Genomic DNA, 27,827 nt, shown 5'->3' with positions numbered 1-27,827 from the left:
TGTGAACACTTTTAATGTAATAATACAAACACACCGCAGTTTCCATAGATATTAGTAATCATATCTAACCAAGCATAAGAATCCACGTGGAGGCAAAGCATGACTTCAGCGTGTGTCAAATAACCTGTTTATACTCTTTTATTGTGAAACATATGAAGCACCCTATATCTACGTCTCAGAATAGGCTTGCTTAAGTAAATAATATGAAAAACATGCTGTTAACTCCCTGCTCTGCAGAGAGAGAATGTAGACTATTCTCTGATCTATGTGTGAGCATTACAAAAATATATCAGAATACAGACCATCATGAGACATAAATGGAAGAGCACAGAGAAAGTATTATTTTTAAAAAGCGTTTTTTTTAAATGCTATATTTTCTTTCAGCTCTGCAAAGAATTAAATATGTTTTCAATTTCACACAATTTGAATAATGCCTTTATGATTGTGTTTTTAAAAACTGTAATTTGTTACTTTAGCAATTTAATTAAATTCACCTTAGTAATCTTCAAACTTGTACTCAAAGGTGTAGTCCTGTGTAGGCTCTGACTCCTGGATCTCTGTGAAGACCTCGGCAGGTGTGGGCTCTGTGTACGAACTCTCCACAGGGAACCACGAGTCATACCAGGAAGTAGTGCTCTCTGTCTCCAGCTCCGCCGTCGTTGTGGGGGCCGCCGTGGTGGTCGTCGTGGCAACGGGCGTGGTGGTGGAGAAGTTATACCTGAGTCTCTGCTGGTGCATCTTGCGCAGGCGCATCAGCCGTAACCGCCGGAGACGCTCTGCATTATGGGAGTTGGCCGACGTCCCGCCCATCCCGCCAGTGGCGCCCGTCTTTGTTGCGTCTACGCTGCCAACTGACCCGCCGCTGATGTCACTTCCTACCCGGGGGGGTGCTTTGGTAACAAGCCGTATGGGCCTCTTGCCGTGGAGGACCATAATCTGCTTAATTCGGTCCCAGTTGGACTTGGCCAGGGTGAAGCTACAGGGGGTGGCTCCGGAGTCGTAGCCCACAATGCACAGCCGGGTCTGGAGCGTGTGGCCATCGACGCGAGCCGTCACACGGTACTCCCCGGGGTTCAACAACCGCCAGTAGTCACCAGCCGCAGCTATAGGTTGGGGGGTGAGAGAGAAGAAGAGGGAGAGAGGGAGGGAGGAAGAGGGTGTGAGAAAGGGAGGGAGCAGAAAGAGAGAGAAAGTGGATCAGAGATGTCATTTGGTGTTATACAGTGCATTCGGAAAGTATTCAGACCCCTTGACTTTTTCCCCCCATTTTGTTACGTTACAGACTTGTTCTAAAATTGATTAAATTGTTTTCCCCCCCTCATCAATCTACACACAATACCCCATAATGACAAGCAAAAACAGGTATTTAGAAAGTTTTGCAAATAAAATAAAAAATTGAAATACATTTACATAAGTATTCAGATCTTTTACTCAGTACTTTGTTGAAGCAGCTTTGGCAGGGATTATAGCCTTGAGTCTTCTTGGGTATGATGCTACAAGTTTGGCACACCTGTATTTGGGGAGATTCTCCCATCTTCTCAAGCTTTGTCAGATTGGATGGGGAGCATCGCTGCACAGCTATTTTCAGGTATCTCCAGAAATGTTAGATCGGGTTCAAGTTTGGGTGTGAATGCAGGTTTACCAGTCTTGACATCGTGTTTGACGCCGTCCACAGAAATGGTGGCGTTGGCCAGGGGTTTACCCTCCATGTCCCTCACTATGCCCTTTATCCCACGATGCACCTAGCACAGGAAACAGCATCTATATAAGGGCTCAATGCTCAGATGACATCACTGGATGCAATACAATCAAGTATTTACTCATCAGCAACATACAGTACAGTTTCCAGTAAAGACACATTAAATACATTAAAAAACAAGTATGAGAATGGTTTAAAAACTGTATTCTCACCTGTTCTATGAAGGACAGTAGTGCCTCCCGGTTGTTCTCCCATTCCAGAGGCAGCTCACTCTCATGAGGAAACTTGTCACAGCCCAGGAAGACAGACAGCTCAAAGCAGTTAGTGTGCAGGTAGCTGAAGTCATTCATACCTGGGAATTTACAGCGTGGCGGGGAGGGAGGAATACATGATATTGGGTTAATTAGGAGCTCTCTCACCAGATTTTTCTGTACATTTCTCTTCCGCCCTCATTCTCTCTTTGTCATACTCTCTCCTTTCATCTTTTTCTCGCCATCTCTCTCCCTTTTCCCCTGACTCTCCCTCTTCCCTTTCCCTCATTACCACTATTCACATCTCTCCCCCTCCCCATAGAGACTCACTTCCCACCACAGGTTTCCAATTGGCCCTGTTGATGATGCCCTGTCCCCCAGAGATGTCGTCTGTGTGGCAGGAGCCCCGCTGGGTCTCCGTCATGGTCAGGTGGCTGTGGGCGTACGACATGGCCAGCCAGCGGAACATGGTGTCGTCAGACGTCTCTCGTAGCGTGTCCCCATTCTGACGCTGCATCCGGGCCCACGTTTCCTCATTCATCTCATGGTTCACACCGGGTCTCAACTCACGCCGAGACCCCAAAGTCTGTTGGAAGACAGAGGAATAAGACATATGTTCATGTTATAGAAGAGACCAGGGCTGGGCCTGAAATGGAACACTATTCTCTTGGCTCCCAGTGCAAATATAATTCCTTGGGTACATCTGAAATTCCCTACATAGAAATTCACTAAATAGTGGACTACTTTTGGACACCAGTGTTCAGGGCCGGACTACAGCATTTGGGGCCCCAGGGCAGTTGTAAGAACATTTCCTGTAATTGTACACTTTTTGCAATGAGGCAGGGAATTGTTTTTAATGTTTCTTAATGTTTCATAGCTCATCTTATGCTTTTGTTCACATTTTGCCATGATGCTGAGAGAACACTTTGCTACCCCAACCCCATGATTTGGGATTGGGGGCACCATGGAAGTCAGGGCCCCGGGGCATATGCTCTGAGTGCTTGTTCGGTAATCCGGCCCTGCCAGTGCTGATTCATCCTATTCCAGTCAGAACAGAACCCACCCCTGTAGCCTTTGGAGGTCGCTGCATGTCAAACGGGTACGCCACCACTTTCTCTCCACCCTGCAAATTGGCTCCCAACACAAATGGGGTCCGCTCCATCCAGTTAATAATGGCTTTGGTTTCCAGGGCAACCTACAGAGAGAGAGTGGGAGAGAAATGTAGATCTAACACCAAAAATACAAACTGTAGTATAATTGGAAAATTAACAATACAAAATAAATAAATATTAAAAAACAACATCTGTAGCCTTAACACCCACCGAGCCATTGAGGAAGTTCTCTGGGAGTGGGATGTGGTGATTAGGTACAATGCGTGGGACCCAGCCTCTGTCCTCTGCCCCCCATAGAACACTGTTGAGGTCCGGGAAGTTCTGGAAGATATCGTATCCCTCCTCAGTCCAGTGGCCCAGACCCCAATTCCCCATCTCAGAGCCCTGGAGATGAGAGAGGAGGCTAGAAAATAATAAAGAAAGGATCTCTATTGGAGAGATTAAGAGCAGGGAGTTTGAGGGCTGTGAGAAACCGGATATGGAAGGACAGTATGTAATGTAACATTGGTTCCAGTTTCATCAGCTTAAACATATACTGTATATTCCTTGTTGGAGCATCTTTCTGGAATGAGCCCAGGTCCCTCACCATCTCGTAGGCCAGTTCGTAGGCGTCTGGGTTGAGTGAGGGAACCAGGTGTATTCTCACTCCCTCCACCAGGCGGCGCACTCTGGGGTTGTTCTCATTATACTCCTTACACATGAACTGCATCAGCAGGAGGAGCAGCTCCCGCCCCAGTGCCTCATTACCATGGAGACCCGCCGTGTAGCGGAACTCCGGCTCACCTGGTGAGGAAGATGACATCCTGTTATGGTGTTTTGTGATCACTTAGTATGTGTGTGTGTTCCTTTGCTGTATGGCTCAACTATCACACACACAAACAAACAAACACACACACACCTGTCTGGTGTTCCCCGGGGTTGTCAGAGATCTCCATGGCATACATCTTCAGGCCTGCAGAGCTCTTCCCAATGTTATAGATCCTAGTGATGTTAGGACACTCCTCATTTATCACCTTCATCATCTGACATGGAGAGAGGGAGGGAGGAAAGGGAGGGAGGTGGGAAGAGGTGTGATGGAGGGAGAATGGGAGCGGGAGAGGAGGGAGATAGTGAGAGAGGAGTAAGGGAGGAGAGGAGAGGGATGAGGAAGAGATGAAGGACAGTATCAATCTCACCCGTCACACTCTCATTAAACACTCACCTGTCTCATGTCCTTATAGTTGTGGTGTCTGAAGTCAAGGTTGTCTGTGGGGTTGACCTCATTCTCACTACGGAAGCTGCCTGTGGGAAGGGGTGAGCAGACATTGGAAGCATATGGCTGAATACACATGGGAGCGATCATTCATTGGATGATCCCATTCATTCATCCCATTCATTCATGGGATGTTGAGGACGGGGATGGTAACGGGGATGTTCAGGACAGGGATGGTAACGGGGATGTTCAGGACGGGGATGGTTGAGGATGGGGATGGTAACGGTGATGTTGAGGACAGGGATGGTAACGGGGATGTTCAGGACGGGGATGTTGAGGACGGGGATGGTAACGGGCATGTTGAGAACAGGGATGGTTGAGGACGGGGATGGTAACGGGCATGTTGAGGACGGGGATGGTTGAGGACGGGGATGGTAACGGGCATGTTGAGAACAGGGATGGTTGAGGACGGGGATGGTAACGGGCATGTTGAGGACGGGGATGGTTGAGGACGGGGATGGTAATGGGCATGTTGAGAACAGGGATGGTTGAGGACGGGGATGGTAACGGGGATGGTTGAGGACGGGGATGGTAACGGGGATGGTTGAGGACGGGCATGTTGAGAACAGGGATGGTTGAGGACGGGGATGTAGAGGACGGGGATGGTTGAGGACGGGGATGTTGAGAACAGGGATGGTTGAGGATGGGGATGTTGAGGACGGGGATGTTGAGGACGGGGATGTTGAGGACGGGGATGTTGAGAACAGGGATGGTTGAGGACGGGGATGTTGAGAACAGGGATGGTTGAGGACGGGGATGTTGAGGACGGGGATGTTGAGGACGGGGATGGTTGAGGACATGGATGGTAACGGGGATGTTGAGGACGGGGATGTTGAGGATGGGGATGTTGAGGACGGGGATGGTAACGGGGATGGTTGAGGACATGGATGGTAACGGGGATGTTGAGAACAGGAATGGTTGAGGACGGGGATGTTGAGAACGGGGATGGTTGAGGACATGGATGGTAACGGGATGTTGAGGACGGGGATGTTGAGGACATGGATGGTAACGGGGATGGTTGAGGACATGGATGGTAACGGGGATGTTGAGAACAGGGATGGTTGAGGACGGGGATGTTGAGAACGGGGATGGTTGAGGACATGGATGGTAACGGGGATGTTGAGGACGGGGATGTTGAGGACGTGGATGTTGAGGACGGGGATGTTGAGGACGGGGATGGTAACGGGGATGTTGAGGACGGGGATGTTGAGAACGGGGATGGTTGAGGACAGGGATGGTAACGGGGATGTTGAGGACGGGGATGTTGAGGACGGGGATGTTGAGAACAGGGATGGTTGAGGACGGGGATGTTGAGAACAGGGATGGTTGAGGACGGGGATGTTGAGGACATGGATGGTAACGGGATGTTGAGGATGGGGATGTTGAGGACATGGATGGTAACGGGGATGGTTGAGGACATGGATGGTAACGGGGATGTTGAGAACAGGGATGGTTGAGGACGGGCATGTTGAGAACGGGGATGGTTGAGGACATGGATGGTAACGGGGATGTTGAGGACGGGATGTTGAGGACGGGATGGTAACGGGATGTTGATGTTGAGGATGGGAGGACATGGATGGTAACGGGTTGAGATGTTGAGGACGGGGATGTTGAGAAGGGGGATGGTTGAGGACATGGATGGTAACGGGGATGTTGAGGATGGGGATGTTGAGGACGGGGATGGTAACAGGGATGTTGAGGACGGGGATGGTAACGGGGATGTTGAGGACGGGGATGTTGAGAACGGGGATGTTGAGGACGGGGGTGGTAACGGGGATGTTGAGGACGGGATGTTGAGGACGGGATGTTGAGGATGGGGATGGTTGAGGACATGGATGGTAACAGGGATGTTGAGGACGGGGATGTTGAGGACGGGGATGGTAACGGGGATGGTTGAGGACATGGATGGTTGAGGACGGGGATGGTAACGGGGATGTTGAGGACATGGATGGTAACAAGGATGGTTGAGGACATGGATGGTTGAGGACGGGGATGGTAACGGGGATGTTGAGGACGGGGATGGTTGAGGACGGGGATGGTAATGGGGATCGTTGAGGACATGGATGGTAACGGGGATGTTGAGGACGGGGATGTTGAGGACGGGGATGGTTGAGGACATGGATGGTAACAAGGATGTTGAGGACGGGGATGGTAACGGGGATGGTTGAGGACATGGATGGTAACAAGGATGTTGAAGATGGGGATGGTTGAGGACATGGATGGTAACGGGGATGTTGAGGACGGGGATGGTTGAGGACAGGGATGGTAACGGGGATGGTTGAGGACATGGATGGTAACGGGGATGTTGAGGACGGGGATGGTAACGGGGATGGTTGAGGACATGGATGGTAACGGGGATGTTGAGGACAGGGATGGTTGAGGACGGGGATGGTAACGGGGATGTTGAGGACGGGGATGTTGAGGACAGGGGATGGTTGAGGATGGGGATGGTAACGGGGATGTTGAGGACGGGGATGTTGAGGACAGGGGATGGTTGAGGACGGGGATGGTAATGGGGATGTTGAGGACAGGGATGTTAACGGGGATGTTGAGGACGGGGATGTTGAGGACAGGGATGTTAACGGGGATGTTGAGGACGGGGATGGTGAGGACGGGGATGTTGAGGACGGGGATGGTTGAGGACGGGGATGGTGAGGACGGGGATGTTGAGGATGGGGATGGCAACGGGGATCGTTGAGGACGGGGATGGTAACGCGGATCGTTGAGGAGGTGATTATTGTCATTTTAGGGGTTATGAAGGTGTTGGAGTTAGGGGTGTGATGACGTTCTGGAGTTTATGGAGGGTTGATGGGGTTATGCATTGTACTGTACTCACTGGTCAGTTGGCAGGCCATGACCTCAACTCTGAGACACAGGCTGCCGTTCCAGCTCTGGGGAAGGACACGGATGTAACGTGCCACGGTTGGCCAATCAAACTGCACCATCACTGGAGAGTCCCTATCCACATTCCCATAGAACAACTGGAGGGAGGGAGGGAAGGAGGGAGGAGAGAAAGAGGGACAGAGAGGGGAGGAGAGGAGAGGGTATGAAGAGGAGAGGAGAGGGTATGGGGAGGAGAGGAGAGGGTATGGAGAGGAGAAGAGAGGGCATGGGTAGGAGAGGGTATGGAGAGGAGAGGAGAGGGTATGGGGAGGAGAGGAGAGGGTATGGGGAGGAGAGGGTATGGGGGAGGAGAAGCGAGGGTATGGGGAGGAGAGGGTATGGAGAGGAGAGGGTATTGAGAGGAGAGGGTATGGAGAGGAGAGGGTATGGGGAGGAGAGGAGAGGGTATGGGGAGGAGAGGAGAGGGTATGGAGAGGAGATTGTATGGAGAGGAAAGGGTATGGAGAGGAGAGGGTATGGAGAGGAGAGGGAATGGGGAGGAGAGGGTATGGGGAGGAGAGGAGAAGGTATGGAGAGGAGAGGGTATGGGGAGGAGAGGGTATGGAGAGGAGAGGGTATGGGGAGGAGAAGTGAGGGTATGGGGAGGAGAGGAGAGGGTATGGGGAGGAGAGGAGAGGGTATGGGGAGGAAAGGTATGGTGAGGGAAGAGGTTAGATCGGAGGAAAATTAAGTGATTATTTGGATATTAAATTGCCGGCTGTACTGATCAATCGTAAGAGAGGTTACTGACCCACTCAGCATAGCCATCATGGAGCACCGTCCAATCACGACTGTCATTACTGAAGGACACGTAGAACGTGGACACAAAATCTTCCCTAAAATACAGAGAGAAGAAAAAGAGAGCGAGAGAGAGAGAGAGACTTTACAAGTCTTACGAATATCCAACATATATCTCTAACATTCAAAATGCCTGATGATTCCACAGGTAAGATTCAATTTCCTTTGACATTTTCTCTATAATCCCTTTTACAGCATTCTGCTTATCTAATGGATACAACTCAACCTATTGATGTACAGTATATGCTGTTTGGTTTGGATTAATTTAATGTGTTGTTCATTTCAAATCAATTGTGCAGGTTAATGGAGATTCCACCTGGCCCTGGCTGTGTGAACAGTGCAGTGACACCAGGCAGCAGGACTTACGCTGTGTCTGAGTTCCTGCCCTGTACGATGACTCCAGTGAACTCCACCTCTCTGCGAGCGTCCACCTCAAACCAGTGGTTCTTCTCCTCTGGCTCAGCACACCACGCACCCCCGTACACACCCTCCTCATTACCAGAGCTCTGGGAAGACAAAGTAGCCCCCTCTCTCGTCAGATGTGTCGGGGCTGTGTGTGTCCTGACATTTCTCATGATTTTATGTGAAGATTTGGTTTGTGCGTTTGTATACAGGAACATTAGAATACAACAAGTATAATGGGTATTATAACATTCTGTATCTATAAACTGACGTACTATGGTGTATGTCCCCCCCCCCTTATGTGTATAATTGTAGGAAGTTAGCTGCCCCCCCCCCTTGCGGACCTTGTGTGTGTGTGTGGGGGGGGGCAGCTAACTTCCTACAATTATACACATTTAACTATGGGGGAAAGAGAAAAATGTGCTATTATAGCTAATCTCATGCTATTCTACACATTTTGCCATGAGGCTGAGAGAATATGTTGCTATTTTAGAGCTAATTTCCTGTCATTCTCAACATATTTGCCATGGCATATGACATGTTCATATCCTATTATTGTGTTGTTGTTGTTGTTGTTTTATTATTGGGTTTAGTGCCCCCATAGCCAGTGGGCCGCCTTGCAGGGGCGTCTGGTACACCAGTGATAGTGTATCATACTGTGTGTACTTGCACGTTGAGCATGCCTCTCTGAGCAAAGAAGCTGTGGTGAGACTTAAATGAGGCAGTACTATGTGTAACCATTCTCGTCCTCCTCTTCTGAGGAGGAGTAGTAAGAAGGATCGGAGGATCAATGCGCAGCGTGGAAAGTGTTCATTATATTTATTTATAACTCAGAACACTAAATAATAAAACAACAAAGAGAACAGAAAATAATCACCCACAAAACACAATAGAAAACAGGCTGCCTAAATATGGTTCTCAATCAGGGACAACGATTGACAGCTGCCTCTGATTGAGAACCATACCAGGCCAAACACAGAAATAGCAAATCATAGAAAAACTAACATAGACAACCCACCCAACTCACGCCCTGACCATACTAAAACAAAGACATAATAAAAGAACTAAGGTCAGAACGTGACACTATGGTGTAGTACACCGTATATCTACACTACAGTGTAATGTAGTACCGTGTTTACCTGCATGTTGAGCCTGCCCCGCTGAGCAGAGAAGCCGTGGTGAGACTGAGAAGAGGCCAGCAGCTGGTCATCGTCAACACGATGGGACTCCAAACCTAGAGGAGGGCATTCTAGGAACAAAACAACTCATAAATCATGTGACACACTCCAAAAAACGAAACAAAAATTATTTTTGTTTTATCTGCTTTATTGTCAAATAAAGATTACAAAAAAGTTTCTGTCGGCTAAATATTTTGGTCTGTAGTGGTCAAGAGCAACAGGCTGAAAACACTCAGTTGATGCTGACCACATTTTACACAAACACATACACACGCAGGCACGCACGCACGCACACTGACCAACACATACACACAATGCTTTTGTGAAAGCTTTTCTGAAAGGGTGAAAAGAGAATGGTTTGTTTTCAAGTGCGTCAAAAAAAAATTCTCGCAGCGACCATTTTCCTTTTTATGGGTGCTTGTAATCTGGTGCTTGTAAGAGGAAGAGAAAGAGAGTGAAAATGCTAGTCGTCTCCTAGTCTGACTGTACAGTAAAACATGTCTTTCTGGCAGTTACAGTAGACAGGAGAAAACAAGGCCAACAGTCCAGCTGCAGGAAATAGACAGTCATGTAAGGCAGGTTTTCCCATAGTCTGTCCTGGGCCCCCCCCCCCTGGCTGCACATTTTGATACCAGCTGATACCAAAACACCAAAACTTTATGGTAAAGTGACTTGCTCAATGGCACATCAACAGATGTTTCACCTAGTCAGCTCTGGGATACGAACCAACGCCCTTTTGGTTACTGGTCCAATGCTCTTAATCGCTAGGCTACCTGCCGCCCCTCAAGTGAAGTTGAAGCTGCTCATGAATAAAGATGAAAACCAGTGTTGAGGTGATTTTCTTACTCTTGGGTTCGGCATGTACTGGGATCTTCCTCAGCCTCTCCTCCTCTTCCTCCTCCCACTTCTTCCTCAGCCGCTTCACTGTGATGCATGATGGGAAAACAAGATGTGACTAGGCATGTTTACACACGGTTATGGCTCTCCAGCTCACCAAGCATCAAATACTTCCACATGTGCTGCTGCTAGTAGAGTCCTGAATATTACAGTCACTGACATTCTGTTTCCCCTCCAATAAGTCTGCATATTCTTCTAAACATATGTTTCACTTTATCCAATTAAACTATACTGATTTTTAAGTTATACAATTGAAACCTCTTCTCAAGCAGACAGCCTGCAGTCCTGCACACACTCAAAATAACCCCCAACACCCTCCTACCCTTTCTCCCTTCTTCCCTCTCTTTCTCCATTCCCCTTCTCCCCCGTCTATCTTACTGATGTCTACCAGCCCAGGGCCCCAACACAATGGCAGTAGCTGTTTTGATAAACTCTCTTTCCATCCTTCTCCCGCCCAGTCCCCTCTCTCTCATCCTCAATCCATCCCCCTCTCTCACACACAGCCACAGTCCTTTCCTCCCTCCACTCCCCAACACTGACAATGTTGCAATGTACAGGCTATAATGGTTCTTGTTGCATAAACAATCCGGTCATCTCTGTAAGTGAATGAACACACAAGGGGGCCCTAAAGGAACAGGGCTACAAGTTTCTCTCTGTCAGACAGATAAAAGAGATTCAGACCTTTTTCCTCCTTCTCCTTGCGAGCTTTCTCTGCCTCCTCCTCAAGTTGTTTAGCTGCCACTGTGGAGAGAGAGATCAGAGGTTAGAGAGAGATTAAAGAGAGTTTAAGAGAGGTTAGACGGGAGTTAGAGAGGGGTGCTCTTACCAACACGATCACACAACGAATGCAGACAGTACAGGTGATCATACATGACCAAACAATTGCAGGAAAGAAAGACAGACAGACAGACATAACGTGTAATGTACGTACAGTCTGCATAATCATACTCTTCGTACCAGGGCACTGTGGTTTCCTCTGAAAGAACATTTGCATGCATGGTAAATACGTTGAATTATTCAAATGTGTCGTTTCGAGTTCCGCCCAATTCATTTGTTATGTGATGGGCTATTTACCTGATACATACATGATGACCTCAGTGGTAGTCCTCTCTCTGTCCACTGTTAGAGATGGTAACAGAAATGTAGATGTCTTAGAGGGCTGAACAACTACAGTACTGTACAGGAAAATCAATGTGTTTCCTCTCAACTTTCACAAACATTAGAAATGGCTTTGACAACATGAGTGTTTTGCTTTTGTTGTAATAGTTTATTGGTGACACATGATCATAATCTTTGCCAAGCTAAATTCATGCTTCAAATCAGAGAAGACTGGATTGAAAGTGATAGATCGTTGAGTTATGTCAGACATACGCTTGGTGTCCCAGTAATCTTGACCATGCTCTGTCAGGGTCTTGGAGCCAGCAGAGAGAGGTGTGTGTCCCGAGGGTCTGCTGTCTACTGGGCAGAGACAACACATACAAACCACAACACAGAGTCAACAGAGAAATATTGGCTCAGTCGTCTCGCATTGCAAATGAATGAGATTATACTGTACCACTACATTTTATTTTTTAACTAGGCAAGTCAGATAAGAACAAATTCTTATTTACAATGATGGCCAGGGAACAGTGGGTTAAGTGCCTTGTTCAGGGGCAGAAAGACAGAATTTTACTGTCGTTCGGGGATTCGATCAAGCAACCTTTCGGTTACTAGTCCAACGCTCTAACCACTAGGCTACCTGCCGCCCCTAAATTAACATGGCCTGCTTGTTTTTAAAGGTATGGCATGAAAAAAAGCAACTCATAGGGAACAGATTAGAACAGAGATGTCCTAATATATATACGTACGTCTGTCCCAGCCCAACTCAATCAGGAGTTTCTCCTCATCCTCTTCCAGACTGGGTCTTCTGGTCACCGGCTTCACCCCCTCCTCCTTCCATGCTGTTGTCTTGGAGGCCTTGGTAGCTTTGGGCTTTGTGACCTTAGGTGCCTTGGTGGCTTTAGGTGCCTTGGTGGCCTTGAGCTTCTTGGGTGCCTTGGTGGCTTTGGATTTTTTAGTGGGTTTCGGGGCTTTGGGCGCCTTGTTGGCTTTCTGCTTCTTGGCTTTGGCCTCCTTCTCTGCGGCTTTCTTTGCCCTGGCTGAAAAGAGAAATGGAGAGAGAGAGAGAGAGAGAGAGAGAGAGAGAGTGGGTGTAAGTGAGAAAGTGACCACCACAATTACTTCACCCCAGCCCCATCCAGAAAAATTGAGAAAGAGAACACAAGGTTAAAACAGAATATGGGACCACTAAATACAGCATGAAAGAGAGAGAGAAGTAGACAGTGGAAATCTCTCCACAGGTATCACTTTGCCCTCTCTTTCTCCCTCTCTTCTCCCCTATTTCCTGAAGGGCAGGTCTGATCACATTCCTCTTCTCGCACAGTGTTCAGTGGTTCAGTAATGACACATGGTCACTGCTTTGTTTTGGTTTCAGACCAAGCAGCCAGCCGGCCAAACTCGCTGTGTTGACGTCCCTGCTGTCAACATCTGTCTAACTATTCCTGGTTGATTAGCTGTGGATAATGCTTCATTTGGTATATGTTTGTAGAAAGGTTTAGTTTGTAATGAAAAGTATTAGTGATTGCGATCCTTTGGAAAGAACTAGTAGGCTTATGGCTTTGGAAAGAACTAGAAGGCTTATGGCTTTGGAAAGAACTAGTAGGCTTATGGCTTTGGAAAGAACTAGAAGGCTTATGGCTTTGGAAAGAACTAGTAGGCTTATGGCTTTGGAAATAACTAGAAGGCTTATGGCTTTGGAAAGAACTAGAAGGCTTATGGCTTTGGAAAGAACTAGAAGGCTTATGGCTTTGGAAAGAACTAGAAGGCTTATGGCTTTGGAAAGAACTAGTAGGCTTATGGCTTTGCTCCATGCAGTGGAGAATGTAATACTATAACGTAAGTTTCATTGTTACAACTGGGCCCAGTCATACATTGTCTTTCCCATTTTCGGTATTTTGAACACATTTATATTTTAATCTTCTTATAATCAAGGGTCTGGGTATGCAGGAAATCAACAAAAATCTTACATTTTTAAATAATATATTTAATCAGATTGCCAAATAATGCAATATTTTATCTAAACAGCATATTATATCACGGCTGGACTTAGTCCAGGTCATGAGACCTCTGTCACGTGTGCTCCCTCTCCGGCCTCTAGGTCACCAGGCTGCTCATTATGGCGCACACCTGTCACCATCCTTACGCGCACCTGCGTGTCGTCAGACTCACCTGGACTCCATGACTTCCCTGATTACCTTCCCTATATATGTCACTCCCTTTGGTTCCTTTCCCAGGTGTCATTGTTTCTGTTTCATGTCTGTGTGCTGTTAGGGTTTCTTGTTTTGTATTATGTTCCGTTTATTCATTAAAACACTCACTCCCTGAACTTACTTCCCGACTCTCAGTGCATGTCAATACAGACTGAAGTTGGTTCTGCCAAGAAAACACTTTTAGACCTCTAAGTGCATATCACAGTAACGCTCTCCCTCATCACTGAATTACTGTAGTGTTAGCCACACATACACACATGCAGATGCACGCAAACACGCACATACACCACGCAGTTACTAAAAACCCATAATCAGCCACACACCACACCATTACTCACAACTCCATACAGCAGGGAGTCTTTCCACTTTTCCACTACGAAACAAACACGTAAAACGTTATAACTTTTTATCAGCACAATTAAAGTAAATACTCTCAGTCACAAGACAATTGTATATGTCAACATGCTTTTTAACAAATTGGTCTTCATGACGATTGGTTGATAATAAACTCTAGGGAGAAAACAAAGGGTCTAGACGTCAACCGTCTCAACCGAGAACATGTTGTTGACAGATAGCTGTGTGGTTTCTAAATGCAAAGCCAATGTTAGTTTTCCTATCTGTATGTGCGGCTTTGGCCTCACTGCACAGAGGGAAATGGCGAGAGGATGGCGAGAGAGGGGGGATGGGGAAGAGGGAGGTAGAGAGGACGGTAAAGGAGAGAAGGGTTGTAAAAATATACATGAAAAGGGGAAGGGATGGAAAGAGAACCCAGTGAACCATCGCTTATCACCCTGTTCCTGTCATGAGTCAGACCAGATGTGTTTGCCATCTATACAAGCACCAAACTTAATAAGGATCTGCCCCTTTTTTAAATTTTTGCCTGAAATGACATACTCAAATCTAACTGCCTGTAGCTCAGGCCCTGAAGCAAGGATATGCATATTATTGGTACCATTTGAAAGGAAACACGTTGAAGTCTGTGGAAATGTGAAAGGAATGTAGGAGAATATAACACATTAGATCTGGTAAATTATAATACAACAAAAAAAAAAACGTTCTTTTGTATTTTTTTTGTATCGTCATCTTTGAAATGCAAGAGAAAGCCATAATGTTGTTACGCACGCCTCTATGAAGAGGGAACGCAACACCCTGCTACAACTAAACTCTCCGTGAAGAGAAAAAGGTATGGACTGTAGGTGCGAGTAAGAATGACAACAAGCAGAATGTGGTACCGTTTACAAGGACTTTATTCCTTTACACGGTAATATGGGGAAAAGGGGCTGGACGGAACCAAAGCAAAGAAAGTAAATCTCAAAGCCCCCTCTCCTATCTTACCTGCCTAACCAATACTTACCTAATTTAGCACCACCTGGTGCCCTAACCAAAATACAGGGGGTGGTCCGCCCAGGTCTTACCTAGTGTGCCTAGACAGCGAATATGCTACGGGTATATGTATGCCCGCGGGCCTCTTGCCTAAACACTCCCAAGGTGCCTTCCCCTTCCCCCCAAATCTCAGCAATGAACTCCCAGCAAAAATCAACCTCTATCAAAATCTCTCTGCAATGACCTCCCAGAAAATCTCTCTACAAAAAGATCTCCCTCCTGAACAGAACACTGGCTTTTATATAGCGTCAGAAGGAATGGGTAATTGGAGACAGCTGTGTCTTGACGAGGGGGCGGGGTCAGCTCTCCAATTAGCCATGGAGTCGACCAATCAGCTGCTTGAGGGATTTCAGGAAGCCATTTCCTGAAATAAACACATGAAAATACACAAACTACAACACATAAACTGGGGAACGTAACAAATGTATTATTCCAGCCAAGGTGCAATATACATTTTGGCCACTAGATGACAGCAGCATATGTGCAAAGTTTTAGACTGATCCAATGAACCATTGCATTTCTGTTCAAAATGTTGTTTCAAGACTGCCCAAATGTGCCTAATTTGTATATTAATAACTTTTTATGTTCAAAATTGTGCACTCTCCTCAAACAATAGCATGGTATTATTTCACTGTAATAGCTACTGTAAATTGGACAGTGCGGTTAGATTAACAAGAATTTAAGCTTTCTGCCAATATCAGATATGTCTATGTCCTGGGAAATGTTCTTGTTTTTTACAACCTCATGCTAATCGCATTAGCCTACGTTAGCTCAACATTCCCGTGGAAGGGACACCAATCCCGATGAAGTTCACATACACACACACACACTACTGAACTGGAATGTTTCCTGTTTCCTGTGAGTAATTGTGAGTCATTTTACAGTGAGATGCTTAAGGAGTAACTGACTCAGGCGTGTTTTACAAGACAATTCTACATGTCGGAACTGTAGAGAAAAGTTTTCTGAAAAATATTTCAGAAAGTTCTGCTTCTCAGTTACTCTCCCTCTCAGGCCAGATAGAATCAGGCAGAGGTTTCAGAGAGGAACCCACAAAATATGGCGCTGTACTGTATGGCTGCCATTTTGTGAGCTCCAACCCAACTTTGTTATTTTAAAAAAAAAGTTGATTTTCTTCTATTTTTTATTATATTATTTTCACAAAATGTATCCACTATCATTTCTTATAACCGACAAGAACTTCTGAACATCAGATCGGCATATTTACTTGCCTTAATTCCAGCTTCAACTTCAACTCATATGCTCTGGGCTCTTTCTGTAATTCTGACCCAATTTTCGGGGGTATCCAAAATGAAACGCTGGCATTACACAGGAGCCTGGCAAGATTAAGGCGAAGGGAAAACAGGCCATCTATTCACTCCATTCTATTGGCCAATGTACGGTCACAGTTGGATGACCTTTGATCGCGGATTTGCTACTGACGGGACTCTCGTAACTTCAATATTCTCTGCTTTTCTGAAACATGGCTTTCGTATAACATGGCTACCAAACTCAATGGATTCTCCGTTCCCTGAGCGGACTGGACAGTGGAGTCAGAGATGGGGAGGGGTTTGCCTTTTCATCAACAACAAAATGGTGACTGACTCGAGCGCAGTGGAAGTCTCGACCCATTGTTCACCGTCTTGGAATACCTGATGGTCAAATGCAGACCCTTCTACCTCCCGAGGGAGTTTTCAGCTGTTATCCTGACTGTTGTGTACATTACACCACTGGCCAGAAAATATAAAAAGCTGAACCTTAACGAACGGTACGAGGCTATAAACAAACAGGAAAACTTGCACCCGAAGGCTGCTTTTTTTTGTTGCCAGTGATTTTAATACCTCTTCATTGACACATGATGCCAAATCTCTTTCACCACTAGCGTTGATAAAGTCCTAGACCGCTGTTACTCTACCCACAAGCAAGTATACAAGGCCCTCCCTCGTCCCCCATTCGGCAAATCAGATCATGACTCAGTACTCCTGGTTCCTGTTTACAGGCAGAAGCTCAAACAGGAAGTACCCTTGACTTGCTTTGTTGAGAAATTATCGGATGGTATTCGAGGGCAGTTCTTAGAGTATGCACAGAACAGCTGGCAGGCATATTCTGTAGTCTGTAATCCCCACACGTCTTAAACTGATCATCATCAATTCTGTTTCCAAGAACTCTAAGGGTTCATGCCACAATGACTACAGCCTAGTAGTACTCACATCTGTAATTATGAAGTGCTTTGAAAGGCTGGTTATGGCACATATCAACTCCATCATCCCAGACACCCTAGATCCACTCCAATTTGCACACCGCACCTACAAATCTATAGATCACACAATCTCAATTGCACTCCACACGGCCCTTATCCACCTAGATAAGAGGAATACTATGTGAGAATGCTGTTCATTGACTACAGCTCACCAGCTCCCTCTAAACTTGTCACCAAACCTAGGACCCTGGGACTGAACACCTCCCTCTGCAAACTGGATCCTGGACTTCCTGATAGGCCTCCCCCAGGAAGAGAGGTTAGGCAACATCATCTCCGCCATGCTGACCCCCAACACGGGGGCCCCACAGGGGTCTGTGCTTAGTCCCCCCCTGTTCTCCCTGTTAATCCACGACTGTGTGGCCATGCACGACACCATCATAAAGTTTGGTGATGACACGGCGGTGGTAGGCCTGATCACCGGCAATGATGAAACCAACAAGGAATCAAATCAAATTGCCACATGCGCCGAATACAACAGGTGCTTAGTTACAAGCCCTTAACCAATAATGCAGATCAATAAATATAATTAATAAAATATTTACTAAATAAATAAAATTATAAAATAAAAAAGTAACACAATAAAATTACTATAACGAGGCTATATACAGGGGGTACCAGCACCGAGTCAATGTGCGGGGGTACAGATTTGTCAAGATAATTTGTACATGTAGATAGTGGTAAAGTGACTATGCATAGATCATAAACAGTGAGTAGCAGCAGCGGGATCAATGTAATTAGTCCGGGTGGCTATTTGAAAAATTGTTCAGCAGTCTTATGGCTTAGGGGCAGAAGCTGTTAAGGAGCCTTTTGGTCCTAGACTTGGCACTCCGGTAACGCTTACCGTGTGGTAGCAGAGAGAAAATTCCATGATTTGGGTGACTGGAGTCTTTGACAATTATTGGGGCCCTCCTCTGACACCGCCTAGTATATAGGTCCTGTGTGGCAGGAAGCTTGGCCCCAGGGATGTACTTGGCCGTGTGCACTACCCTCTGTAGCGCCTTACGGTCAGATGCCGAGCAGCTGCCATACCAGGCAGTGATGCAATCGTTCAGGATGTTCTCAATGGTGCAGCTGTAGAACTTTTTGAGGATCTGGAGATCCATGCAAAATCTTTTCAGTCTTCTGAGTCGTAAAATGTGCTGTCATGCCATAATCACGATTGTCTTGGTGTATTTGGTCCATGATAGTTTGTTGGTGATGTGGACACCAAGGAACTTGAAACACTATACCCACTCCAATACAGCCAAGTCAATGTTAATGGGGGCATGTTCGGCCAACCTTTTTCTGTAGTCCACAATCAGCTCCTTTGTCTTGCTCATACTGAGGAAGAGGTTGTTGTCCTGGCACCACACTGCTAGGTCTCTGATCAGGCCTACCACTGTTGTGTCATCAGCAAACTTAATGATGATGTTGGAGTCATGTTTGGCCACTCAGTCGTGGGTGAACAGGGAGTACAGGAGGAGACTAAGCTCGCATCCCTGAGGGGCACCAGTTTTGAGGATCAGCGTGGCAGATGTGTTGTTGCCTATCATTGCCATCTGGGGGTGGCCTGTCAGGAAGTCTAGGATCCAGTTGCAGAGGGAGGTGTTTAGTCCCAGGGTCCTTAGCTTAGTGATGAGCTTTGTGGGCACTATGGTGTTGAACGCTGAGCTGTAATCAATGAATAGCATTCTCACATAGGTGTTCCTTTTGTGCAGGTGGGAAAGGGAAGTGTGGAGTGCGATTGAGATTGTGTCATCTGTGGATTTTGTTGCCGCGGTATGTGAATTGGAGTGGGTCTAAGGTTTTCGGGATGATGGCGTTCATGTGAGCCATGACCAGCATTTCAAAGCACTTCTTGGCTACCGATGTGAGTGCTACGGGGAGGTAATCATTTAGAAAGGTTACCTTCGCTTTCTTGGGCACAGGGACAATGGTGGTCTGCTTGAAACATGTAGGTATTACGACTCAGTCAGGGAGAAGTTGAAAATGTCAGTGAAGACACTTGCCAGTTGGTCTGTGCATGCTTTGAGTACACGTCCTGGTAATCCGTCTGGCCCGTGGCGTTGTGAATGTTGACCTGTTTAAATCTCTTGCCAACATCGCTACTGAGAGCGTGATCACACAGTCATCCAGAACAGCTGGTGCTCTCATGCGTGCTTCAGTGTTGCTTGCCTCAAAGTGAGCATAAAAGGCATTTAGCTTCTAGTAGGCTCACGTCACTGGGCAGCTCACGGCTGGGCTTTTCTTTGCAGTCCATGATAGTTTTCAATCCCTGCCACATCCAACGAGAGTCAGAGCTGGTGTAGTAGGATTCAATCTTAGTCCTGTATTGACACTTTGCCTGTTTGATGGTTTGTCTGAGGGCTCAGCTAGATTTAATATATTTTTTTTAACTTTTTACCCCCTTTTCTCCCCAATTTCGTGGTGTCCAATTGTTAGTAGTTACTATCTTGTCTCATCGCTACAACTCCTGTACGGGCTCGGGAGAGACGAAGGTCGAAAGCCATGCGTCCTCCGAAACACAACCCAACCAAGCCGCACTGCTTCTTAACACAGAGACCATCCAACCCGGAAGCCAGCCGCACCAATGTGTCGGAGGAAACACCATGCACCTGGCGACCTGGTTAGCGTGCACTGCACCCGGCCCGCCACAGGAGTCACTAGTGCGTGATGAGACAAGGATATCCCTACCGGCCAAACCCTCCCTAACCTGGACGAGGCTAGGCCAATTGTACGTCGCCCCATGGACCTGGTTGGGATATGTACGTACGGTCACTGTGGGGACGACGTAGACGATGCACTTATTGATGCAGCCGGTGACAAAGGTGATATACTCCTCAATGCCATTGGATGAATCCTGGAACATTTTCCAGTCTGTGCTAGTAAAACAGTCCTGTAGCGTAGAATCCGTGTCATCTGACCACTTCAGTATTGAGCAAGTCACTGGTGCTTCTTGCTTTAGCTTGTAATTATTATACGAGGGAGAACTTTGTATGCATCTCTGTGTGTGGAGTAAAGGTGGTCTTTTTTCCCTCTGGTTGCACATGTGACATGCTGGTAGAAATGAGGTAAAACAGATTTAAGTTTGCCTGCATTAAAGTCCCCAGCCACTAGGAGCGCCACTTTTGGATGAGCATTTTCTTGTTTGCTTATGGCCTTATACAGCTTGTTGAGTGCAGTCTTAGTGCCAGCATCGGGTTGTGGTGGTAAATAGATGGCTAAGAATAATATAGATGAGAACTCTCTTGGTAGATAGTGTGGTCTACAGCTTATCATGAGGTACTCTACCTCAGGCGAGCAATACCTCAATACTTTTTTAATATTAGACATCACGCACCAGCTGTTATTGACAAATAGGCACACTCCCCCGCTCCTTATCTTACCAGACCAGACGTAGCTGCTCTGTTCTGCCGATGCACGGAAAACCCAGCCAGCTCTATTTATACATGCTGTAGTTTAGCCACGACTCTGTGAAACATAAGATATTACAGTTTTTTATGTTTTATTGTAGATCATCCAGTATATTTTCCAATGATTGCACGTTAGCCAATAGTAAGGATGGTAGTGGTATAAGGGCACAAGGCGAGACCCAAATGCAGACACAGGAGGCAGCTGTTTGAGCTCAGATATTTATTATAGCAAAAGGGGTAGGCAAAAGGCAGGTTGGGTACATGCGAGAGTTCATAAACCAGGTCAGAGTCCAAACGGTACAAGATGATAGGCAGGCTCGAGGTCAGGGCAGGCAGAGTGGTCAGGCAGGATGGGTTCAGAGTCAGGACAGGCAAGGGTCAAAACCAGGAGGGTGAGAAAAGAGAGAGAAAAAAAGCAGGAGCTGAGACACAAAAACGCTGGTTGACTTGACAAACAAGACGAACTGGCACAGAGAGACAGGAAACACAGGGATAAATACACCAGGGATAATAAGTGACACCTGGAAGGGATAGAGACAAGCACAAGGACAGGTGAAACAGATCATGGTGAGACAAGTGGAGGTTTACTCACTCGCCTACAAATTCTCACAAGGCACCCCGACCTCCGCCCCCTTTTTCTCCGTCTTTTCTTCACGCAAAGGAAGGGCATTCGGGCCTGGTCTCAAGAAAGCAGTATATTCCTTGCGTCAGACTCGTTAAAGAAAAAATATTTGTGCAGTTCGAGGTGTGTAATCGCTATTCTGATGTCCAGAAGGTATTTTCAGTCATGCGAGACGGTAGCAAATCAAATCAAATCAAATGTTATTGGTCACATACACATGTTTATCAAATGTTATTGCGGGTGTAGCGAAATGCTTGAGTTTCTAGCTCCAACAGTGCAGTAATATCTAACAAGCAATATCTAACAATTTCATAGAAATACACACAATGCACACAAATCTAAAGTAAAGAAATGGAATTATATAACAATATATAAATATTTGGACGAGCAATGTCAGAGCGGCATAGACTAAAATACAGTAGAATAGAATAGAATACAGTATATACAGTTGAAGTCGAAAGTTTACATACACCTTAGCCAAATACATTCTCAGTTTTTCATAATTCCTGACATTGAATCCTAGTAAACATTCCCTGTCTTAGGTCAGTTAGGATCACCACTTTATTTTAAGAATGTGAAATGTCAGAATAATAGTAGAGAGAATGATTTATTTCAGCTTTTATTTATTTCATCACATTCCCAGTGAGTCAGAAGTTTACATACACTCAATTAGTATTTGGTAGCATTGCCTTTAAATTGTTTAACTTGGGTCAAACGTTTCGGGTAGCCTTCCACAAGCTTCCCACAATAAGTTGGATGAATTTTGGCCCATTCCTCCTGACAGAGCAGGGTGTAACAGTCAGGTTTGTAGGCCTCCTTGCTAGCACACACTTTTTCAGTTCTGACCACAAATGTTCTATAGGATTGAGGTCAGGCTTTGTGATGGCCACTCTAATACCTTGACTTTGTTGTCCATTTGGAAGACCCATTTGCGACCAAGCTTTAACTTCGAGACTGATGTCTTGAGATGCTGCTTCAATATATCCAAATAATTTTCCTCCCTCATGATGCCATTTATTTTGTGAAGTGCACCAGTCCATCCTGCAGCAAAGCACCCCCACAACATGATGCTGCCACCCCCATGCTTCACGGTTGGGATGGTGTTCTTCGGCTTGCAAGAAGAATTGTAAAACAATTGTTGGAAAAATGACTTGTGTCATGCACAAAGTAGATGCCCTAACCGACTTGCCAAAACTATAGTTTGTTAACAAGAAATGTGTGGATTGGTTGAAAAACAAGTTTTAATGCCTCCAACCTAAATGTATGTAAACTTCCGACTTCAACTGTACATATGACGATATCTAAACGATATCTTAACCGCCATCGATAAGAAACATTACTGTGCAGCCGTATTCATTGATCTGGCCAAGGCTTTCGACTCTGTCAATGACCACATCCTCATCGGCAGACTCGACAGCCTTGGCTTCTCAAATGATTGCCTCGCCTGGTTCACCAACTACTTCTCTGATAGAGTTCAGTTTGTCAAATCGGAGGGTCTGCTGTCCGGACCTCTGGCAGTCTCTATGGGGGTGCCACAGGGTTCAATTCTTGGACCGACAATGATGTCGCTCTTGCTGCTGGTGAGTCTCTGATCTACCTCTACGCAGACGACACCATTCTGTATACTTCTGGCCCTTCTTTGGACACTGGTTAACAACCCTCCAGGCAAGCTTCAATGCCATACAACTCTCCTTCCGTGGCCTCCAATTGCTCTTAAATACAAGTAAAACTAAATGCATGCTCTTCAACCGATCGCTGCCTGCGCCTGCCCGCCTGGCCAACATCACTACTCTGGATGGCTCTTACTTAGGATACGTGGACAACTACAAATACCTAGGTGTCTGGTTAGACTGTAAACTCTCCTTCCAGACCCACATCAAATCTCCAATCCAAAGTTAAATCTAGAATTGGCTTCCTATTTCGCAACAAAGCATCCTTCACTCATGCTGCCAAACATACCCTTGTAAAACTGACCATCCTACCAATCCTCGACTTCGGCGATGTCATTTACAAAATAGCCTCCAATACCCTACTCAACAAATTGGATGCAGTCTATCACAGTGCAATCCGTTTTGTCACCAAAGCCCCATATACTACCCACCATTGCGACCTGTACGCTCTCGTTGGCTGGCCCTCACTTCATACTCGTCGCCAAACCCACTGGCTCCATGTCATCTACAAGACCCTGCTAGGTAAAGTCCCCCCTTATCTCAGCTCGCTGGTCACCATAGCATCACCCACCTGTAGCACGCGCTCCAGCAGGTATATCTCTCTGGTCACCCCCAAAACCAATTCTTTCTTTGGCCTCCTCTCCTTCCAGTTTTCTGCTGCCAATGACTGGAACGAACTACAAATATCTCTGAAACTGGAAACACTTATCTCCCTCACTAGCTTTAAGCACCAACTGTCAGAGCAGCTCACAGATTACTGCACCTGTACATAGCCCACCTATAATTTAGCCCAAACAACTACCTCTTTCCCTACTGTATTTATTTATTTCTACTTTGCACATTCTTCCACTGCAAACCTACCATTCCAGTGTTTTACTTGCTATATTGTATTTACTTTGCCACCATGGCCTTTTTTTTTTTTGCATTTTACCTCCCTTATCTCACCTCATTTGCTCACATCGTATATAGACTTGTTTATACTGTATTATTGGCTGTATGTTTGTTTTACTCCATGTGTAACTCTGTGTCGTTGTGTGTCGAACTGCTTTGCTTTATCTTTGCCAGGTCGCAATTGTAAATGAGAACTTGTTCTCAACCTGGTTAAATAAATGAGATGAGTAATGCAAAATATGTAAACATTATTAAAGTGACTAGTGTTCCATTAATAAAGTGGCCAGTCATTTCAAGTCTATCTAGGGCAGCAGCCTCTAAGGTTCTAGTGATGGCTATTTAACAGTCAGATGGCCTTGAGATAGAAGCTGTGTTTAAGTTTCTCGGTCCCAGCTTTGATGCGCCTGTCCTGACCTCGCCTTCTGGATGATAGCGGTGAACAGGTAGTGGCTCGGATAGTTGTTGTCCTTGATGATCTTTTTGGCCTTCCTGTGACATTGAGTGCTGTAGGTGTCCTGGAGGGCAGGTAGCTTGCCCCCAGTGATGCTTTGGGCAGACTGCACCACCCTCTAGAAAGCCCTGCGGATGCAGGCAGTGCAGTTGCTGTACCAGGCGGTGATATAGCCCGACAGGATGCTCTCAATTGTGCATCTGTAAAACTTTGTGAGGATTTTCGGTGCCAAACCAAATATCTTCTGGGTCCTGAGGTTGCGCCTTCTTCACCACACACTGTCTGTATGGGTGGATCATTTCAGTTTGTCAGTGATGTGTACGCCGAGGAACTTTAAGCTTTCCACCTTCTCCACTGCGGTTCCGTCGATGTGGATAGGGGGTTGTTCCCTCTGCTGTTTCCTGAAGTCCACAATCAGCTCCTTTGTTTTGTTGATTGAGAGGTTATTTTCCTGGCACCACACTCCCAGGGCCCTCACCTCTTCCCTGTAGGCTGTCTCGTCATTGTTGGTAATCAGTAGCAGCAACATTATATACAAAATAAATTACAAACAATGCAGAAAAAAAATTATAATTGCACAGTTGGTTTTGAGCCCGTAAAGCGCCAGTCATCCCCTCTGGCGCCATTACTACAGGGAGGAGGTCAGTGACCTGGCAGTGTGGTGCCGGGTCAACATCTTCTCCCTCAACGTCAGTAAAACCAAGGAGCTGATCGTGAAATATAGGAAACTAAGGACTTAAAATGGTTTCTTCACCCTCAGGAGGTTAAAAAGGTGTGGCATGGGCCCTCAAATCCTCCAAACGTTATACAGCTGCACTCACTATTGTGAGCATCTTGACTGGCTGCATCACTGCTTGTTATGCAATAGCACTGCCCTCAATCGCATGGTGCTACAGAGGGTGGTACGGACAGCCCAGTACATCACTGGGGCTGAGCTCCCTGCCATCCAGGACCTCTATATCAGGCTGTGTGAAAGGAAGGCCCGGAAAATCGTTAAATGCTCTAGCCACACCAACAGGTTCCTGAACAGCTTCTATCCCTAAGTCATAACAGCTAACAAAATGGCTAATCAAACTATCTGAGTTGACCCTTGTATTTTATATGTGGCACTGTCTCACAGGACTCTACACACTCACGCATACTGACACTCTAACACACACATAACATGCAGACATATTTATTCTGAATCTACACCCACGCACATACACTCACGTACAAGCATCATGTAAACTTCTGCTACTCTGTCCATCATATATATTGATGCCTAGTCACCTTACCCCTATTCATATCTATCTCTTTTCCTCCAGTATCCATGCACATTGTAAATATGGTACTGGAATTGACCCTGTATATAGCTTCTTACTTTCTTGTTTTCTTCTTATTTCTTATTTTTATTTCTTGTGTGTTTTTTTCTCATGTATGTGATTTTTAGTACTTAATTGACATTGATTACTGCATTGTTGGGTTTAGAGTTTGCAAGAAAGGCATTTCACTGTACATGTGCACGTGACATTAAAACTTGCAACTTGAACACAGCCGTGTGTCTGTACTGATGTATGATCTTAATTTCAGCCAGTTTGCTACAGAAAGGAAATAATCCTGCAGCAACAGGAAATGTGAATTATTATGTGGATTATAATTAATGGACATCTTTGTAGGGGTTGATACAGTTTTTGTTAGGGCAAATCTAGTCTGAAATGTAAATGCGGTGTAAAAAACTGAAAGTTTGTATTTCCTGCTGTGCAGGACATTTCTCATCAACAAAAGGGTGATCAAATTAAGATCCGTCTGTAGCTCATCAGTGTGTGACACATGCAGCTGTGAGCTCTACTAGACCACGTTCATCTCTGTTAATACCTCAAGGTCAAGGTCTCCACGCATGTTAGTGAACATGCTCTAACAAGGGAAAACTGGGCCAAGTGTTTGGTAAGTTTGTCCCCAAGAGGTTGTAACGGGGATGGCTAGTTGATGGACCTCCATGAATATACAGAATGAGAATGAGGACAAGAAAAGGATAAAGGACAAAGAAGAAGAAGAAGAGGAGGAGAACAAGAACTAAAGGAGTCACCTCTTACCTGCCTCCACCTCCTCTATGGATTTCTTCTTCTTTGGTTTGATCTCCTCCACCTCCGTACCAGGGTCGTCCATCATAACGTCCTCTCTCTCTTCCTCCCACTCTCTCCCATGTTCCACAGGTCCAGCCTGTCTCACCTGTGTCTGGACACCTGTGGTGTCCTGTCCCTCTACACCTCCATCCCAGCCTAGAACACAGCAACAGAGGGCCAGAGACACCAACAAACCCAACAATGCCCCCCTCATCGTCTTACTACACTCAGAAGCAGGACCGGACTAAATCAGCCTACAGCTTAAACCAGACTTGAACCAGATATACCAAGACCAGCACTGGCAGTGGAACCTGACCCCAGCTCTAGGAAGGCAAGAGAAGCTTCCTCAGTTACTCTGCTTGCACCAACAAAACAAGGAAAAGGTTGCAGGCCAAATGGCCCAACTCCTGTTTCAGTGAAGCACAAAAGGCCCCAGGCCACCCCCAGTCTCTCACACAGACCAGTCAGAACCGTCAGCTAACAGATGACTTGCATTTGCTAGACGGGCAACAACACAGAACATCCAACAACAGTCCTCAGGTGTAGAAGAAGTCTCAGTTGGAGTCAGTCTGTCTTGTAGAGTCTCTGAGAGCTTAAAGAAATTAGTTCTGGTTGGTTCCTTCCAGTAGCCGTGGAGTCTGAAAAAAAATGTGTATAAAACTTTGGTGTGTAGAATGCTTTGGTTTGTAGAAAGCTGCGGTGAAAGGTTTGGTGTGCAGATGTGTACAGAGCGCAGGCCTGTTTGGTGGTGGAGCAGGAAAGAGCTGCTCAGGGCTTTAAAGCAGTCTCCTGGCAGAGAACGAAGAAAGGAAACACAGACGCATGCAGGAGTCTGGAGTCTCAGCAGCAGTAACACAGCACACCTCCTGGCTCCCGTCTTTCCTCGCCCTCTCACTCCTCTGCAGGCACCCCCTCTCCCTCTCTCCACTCAACATAGGGGAGGGGGTCTTCCACATGTCACGTTGCAGGGGAGAGGGGACAGAGAGAGAGAGAGAGAGAGAGAGAGAGAGAGAGAGAGAATAATTTAGAAAAACAGTTAAATGCAGAGGTTGACAATAATTAATTTCCAGAGTAAGTACTATATTCTTGCAACAAAAAGACAAATGTGAGTCAGTCTACTGAATCCACCCAGGACCCATTTTTCAATGAGTTCAGAAAAAAGGAAAACATTTTATTGGAGAGGAAAACTCATTCCATGTTTAAAAATGTGCCCAAATCATGTGGTTGGGAATAAGTGTTTTAGCAGACCTGTTAAAACACACACACACACACACAC

At 46.1% G+C, this 27,827-nt stretch overlaps 1 protein-coding gene across 3 annotated transcripts; it reads right to left on the bottom strand.

The window, feature by feature from the left end:
- On the bottom strand, nt 1–27,454 carry LOC115120779 (adipocyte enhancer-binding protein 1-like). 3 transcript variants are annotated; one of them, XM_029649757.2, is made up of 20 exons: nt 26,522–27,454; nt 12,320–12,610; nt 11,844–11,930; nt 11,547–11,591; nt 11,404–11,448; nt 11,154–11,213; nt 10,422–10,499; nt 9,537–9,646; nt 8,362–8,501; nt 7,949–8,033; nt 7,151–7,295; nt 4,264–4,343; nt 3,961–4,084; nt 3,649–3,845; nt 3,273–3,446; nt 3,014–3,145; nt 2,281–2,536; nt 1,912–2,051; nt 1,643–1,742; nt 1–1,103 (listed from the first exon to the last, which is right to left on the bottom strand). In XM_029649757.2, exons 1-20 carry the CDS (start codon nt 26,763–26,765, stop codon nt 496–498), a joined length of 3,141 nt encoding a protein of 1,046 aa, XP_029505617.1. In that variant the 5' UTR covers nt 26,766–27,454; the 3' UTR covers nt 1–495. The 3 variants fall into 3 exon arrangements, with proteins under 3 accessions (XP_029505617.1, XP_029505625.1, XP_029505633.1); XM_029649765.2 differs by having other exon boundaries at nt 11,844–11,927; XM_029649773.2 differs by lacking the exon at nt 11,404–11,448.
- Nucleotides 27,455–27,827: the final 373 nt, after the last annotated feature.

This window comes from Oncorhynchus nerka, linkage group LG4, assembly GCF_034236695.1.
Source record: "Oncorhynchus nerka isolate Pitt River linkage group LG4, Oner_Uvic_2.0, whole genome shotgun sequence".
In the NCBI taxonomy this organism is placed as follows: domain Eukaryota; kingdom Metazoa; phylum Chordata; class Actinopteri; order Salmoniformes; family Salmonidae; genus Oncorhynchus; species Oncorhynchus nerka.
This window is presented reverse-complemented; position numbering and strand designations above follow the sequence as displayed.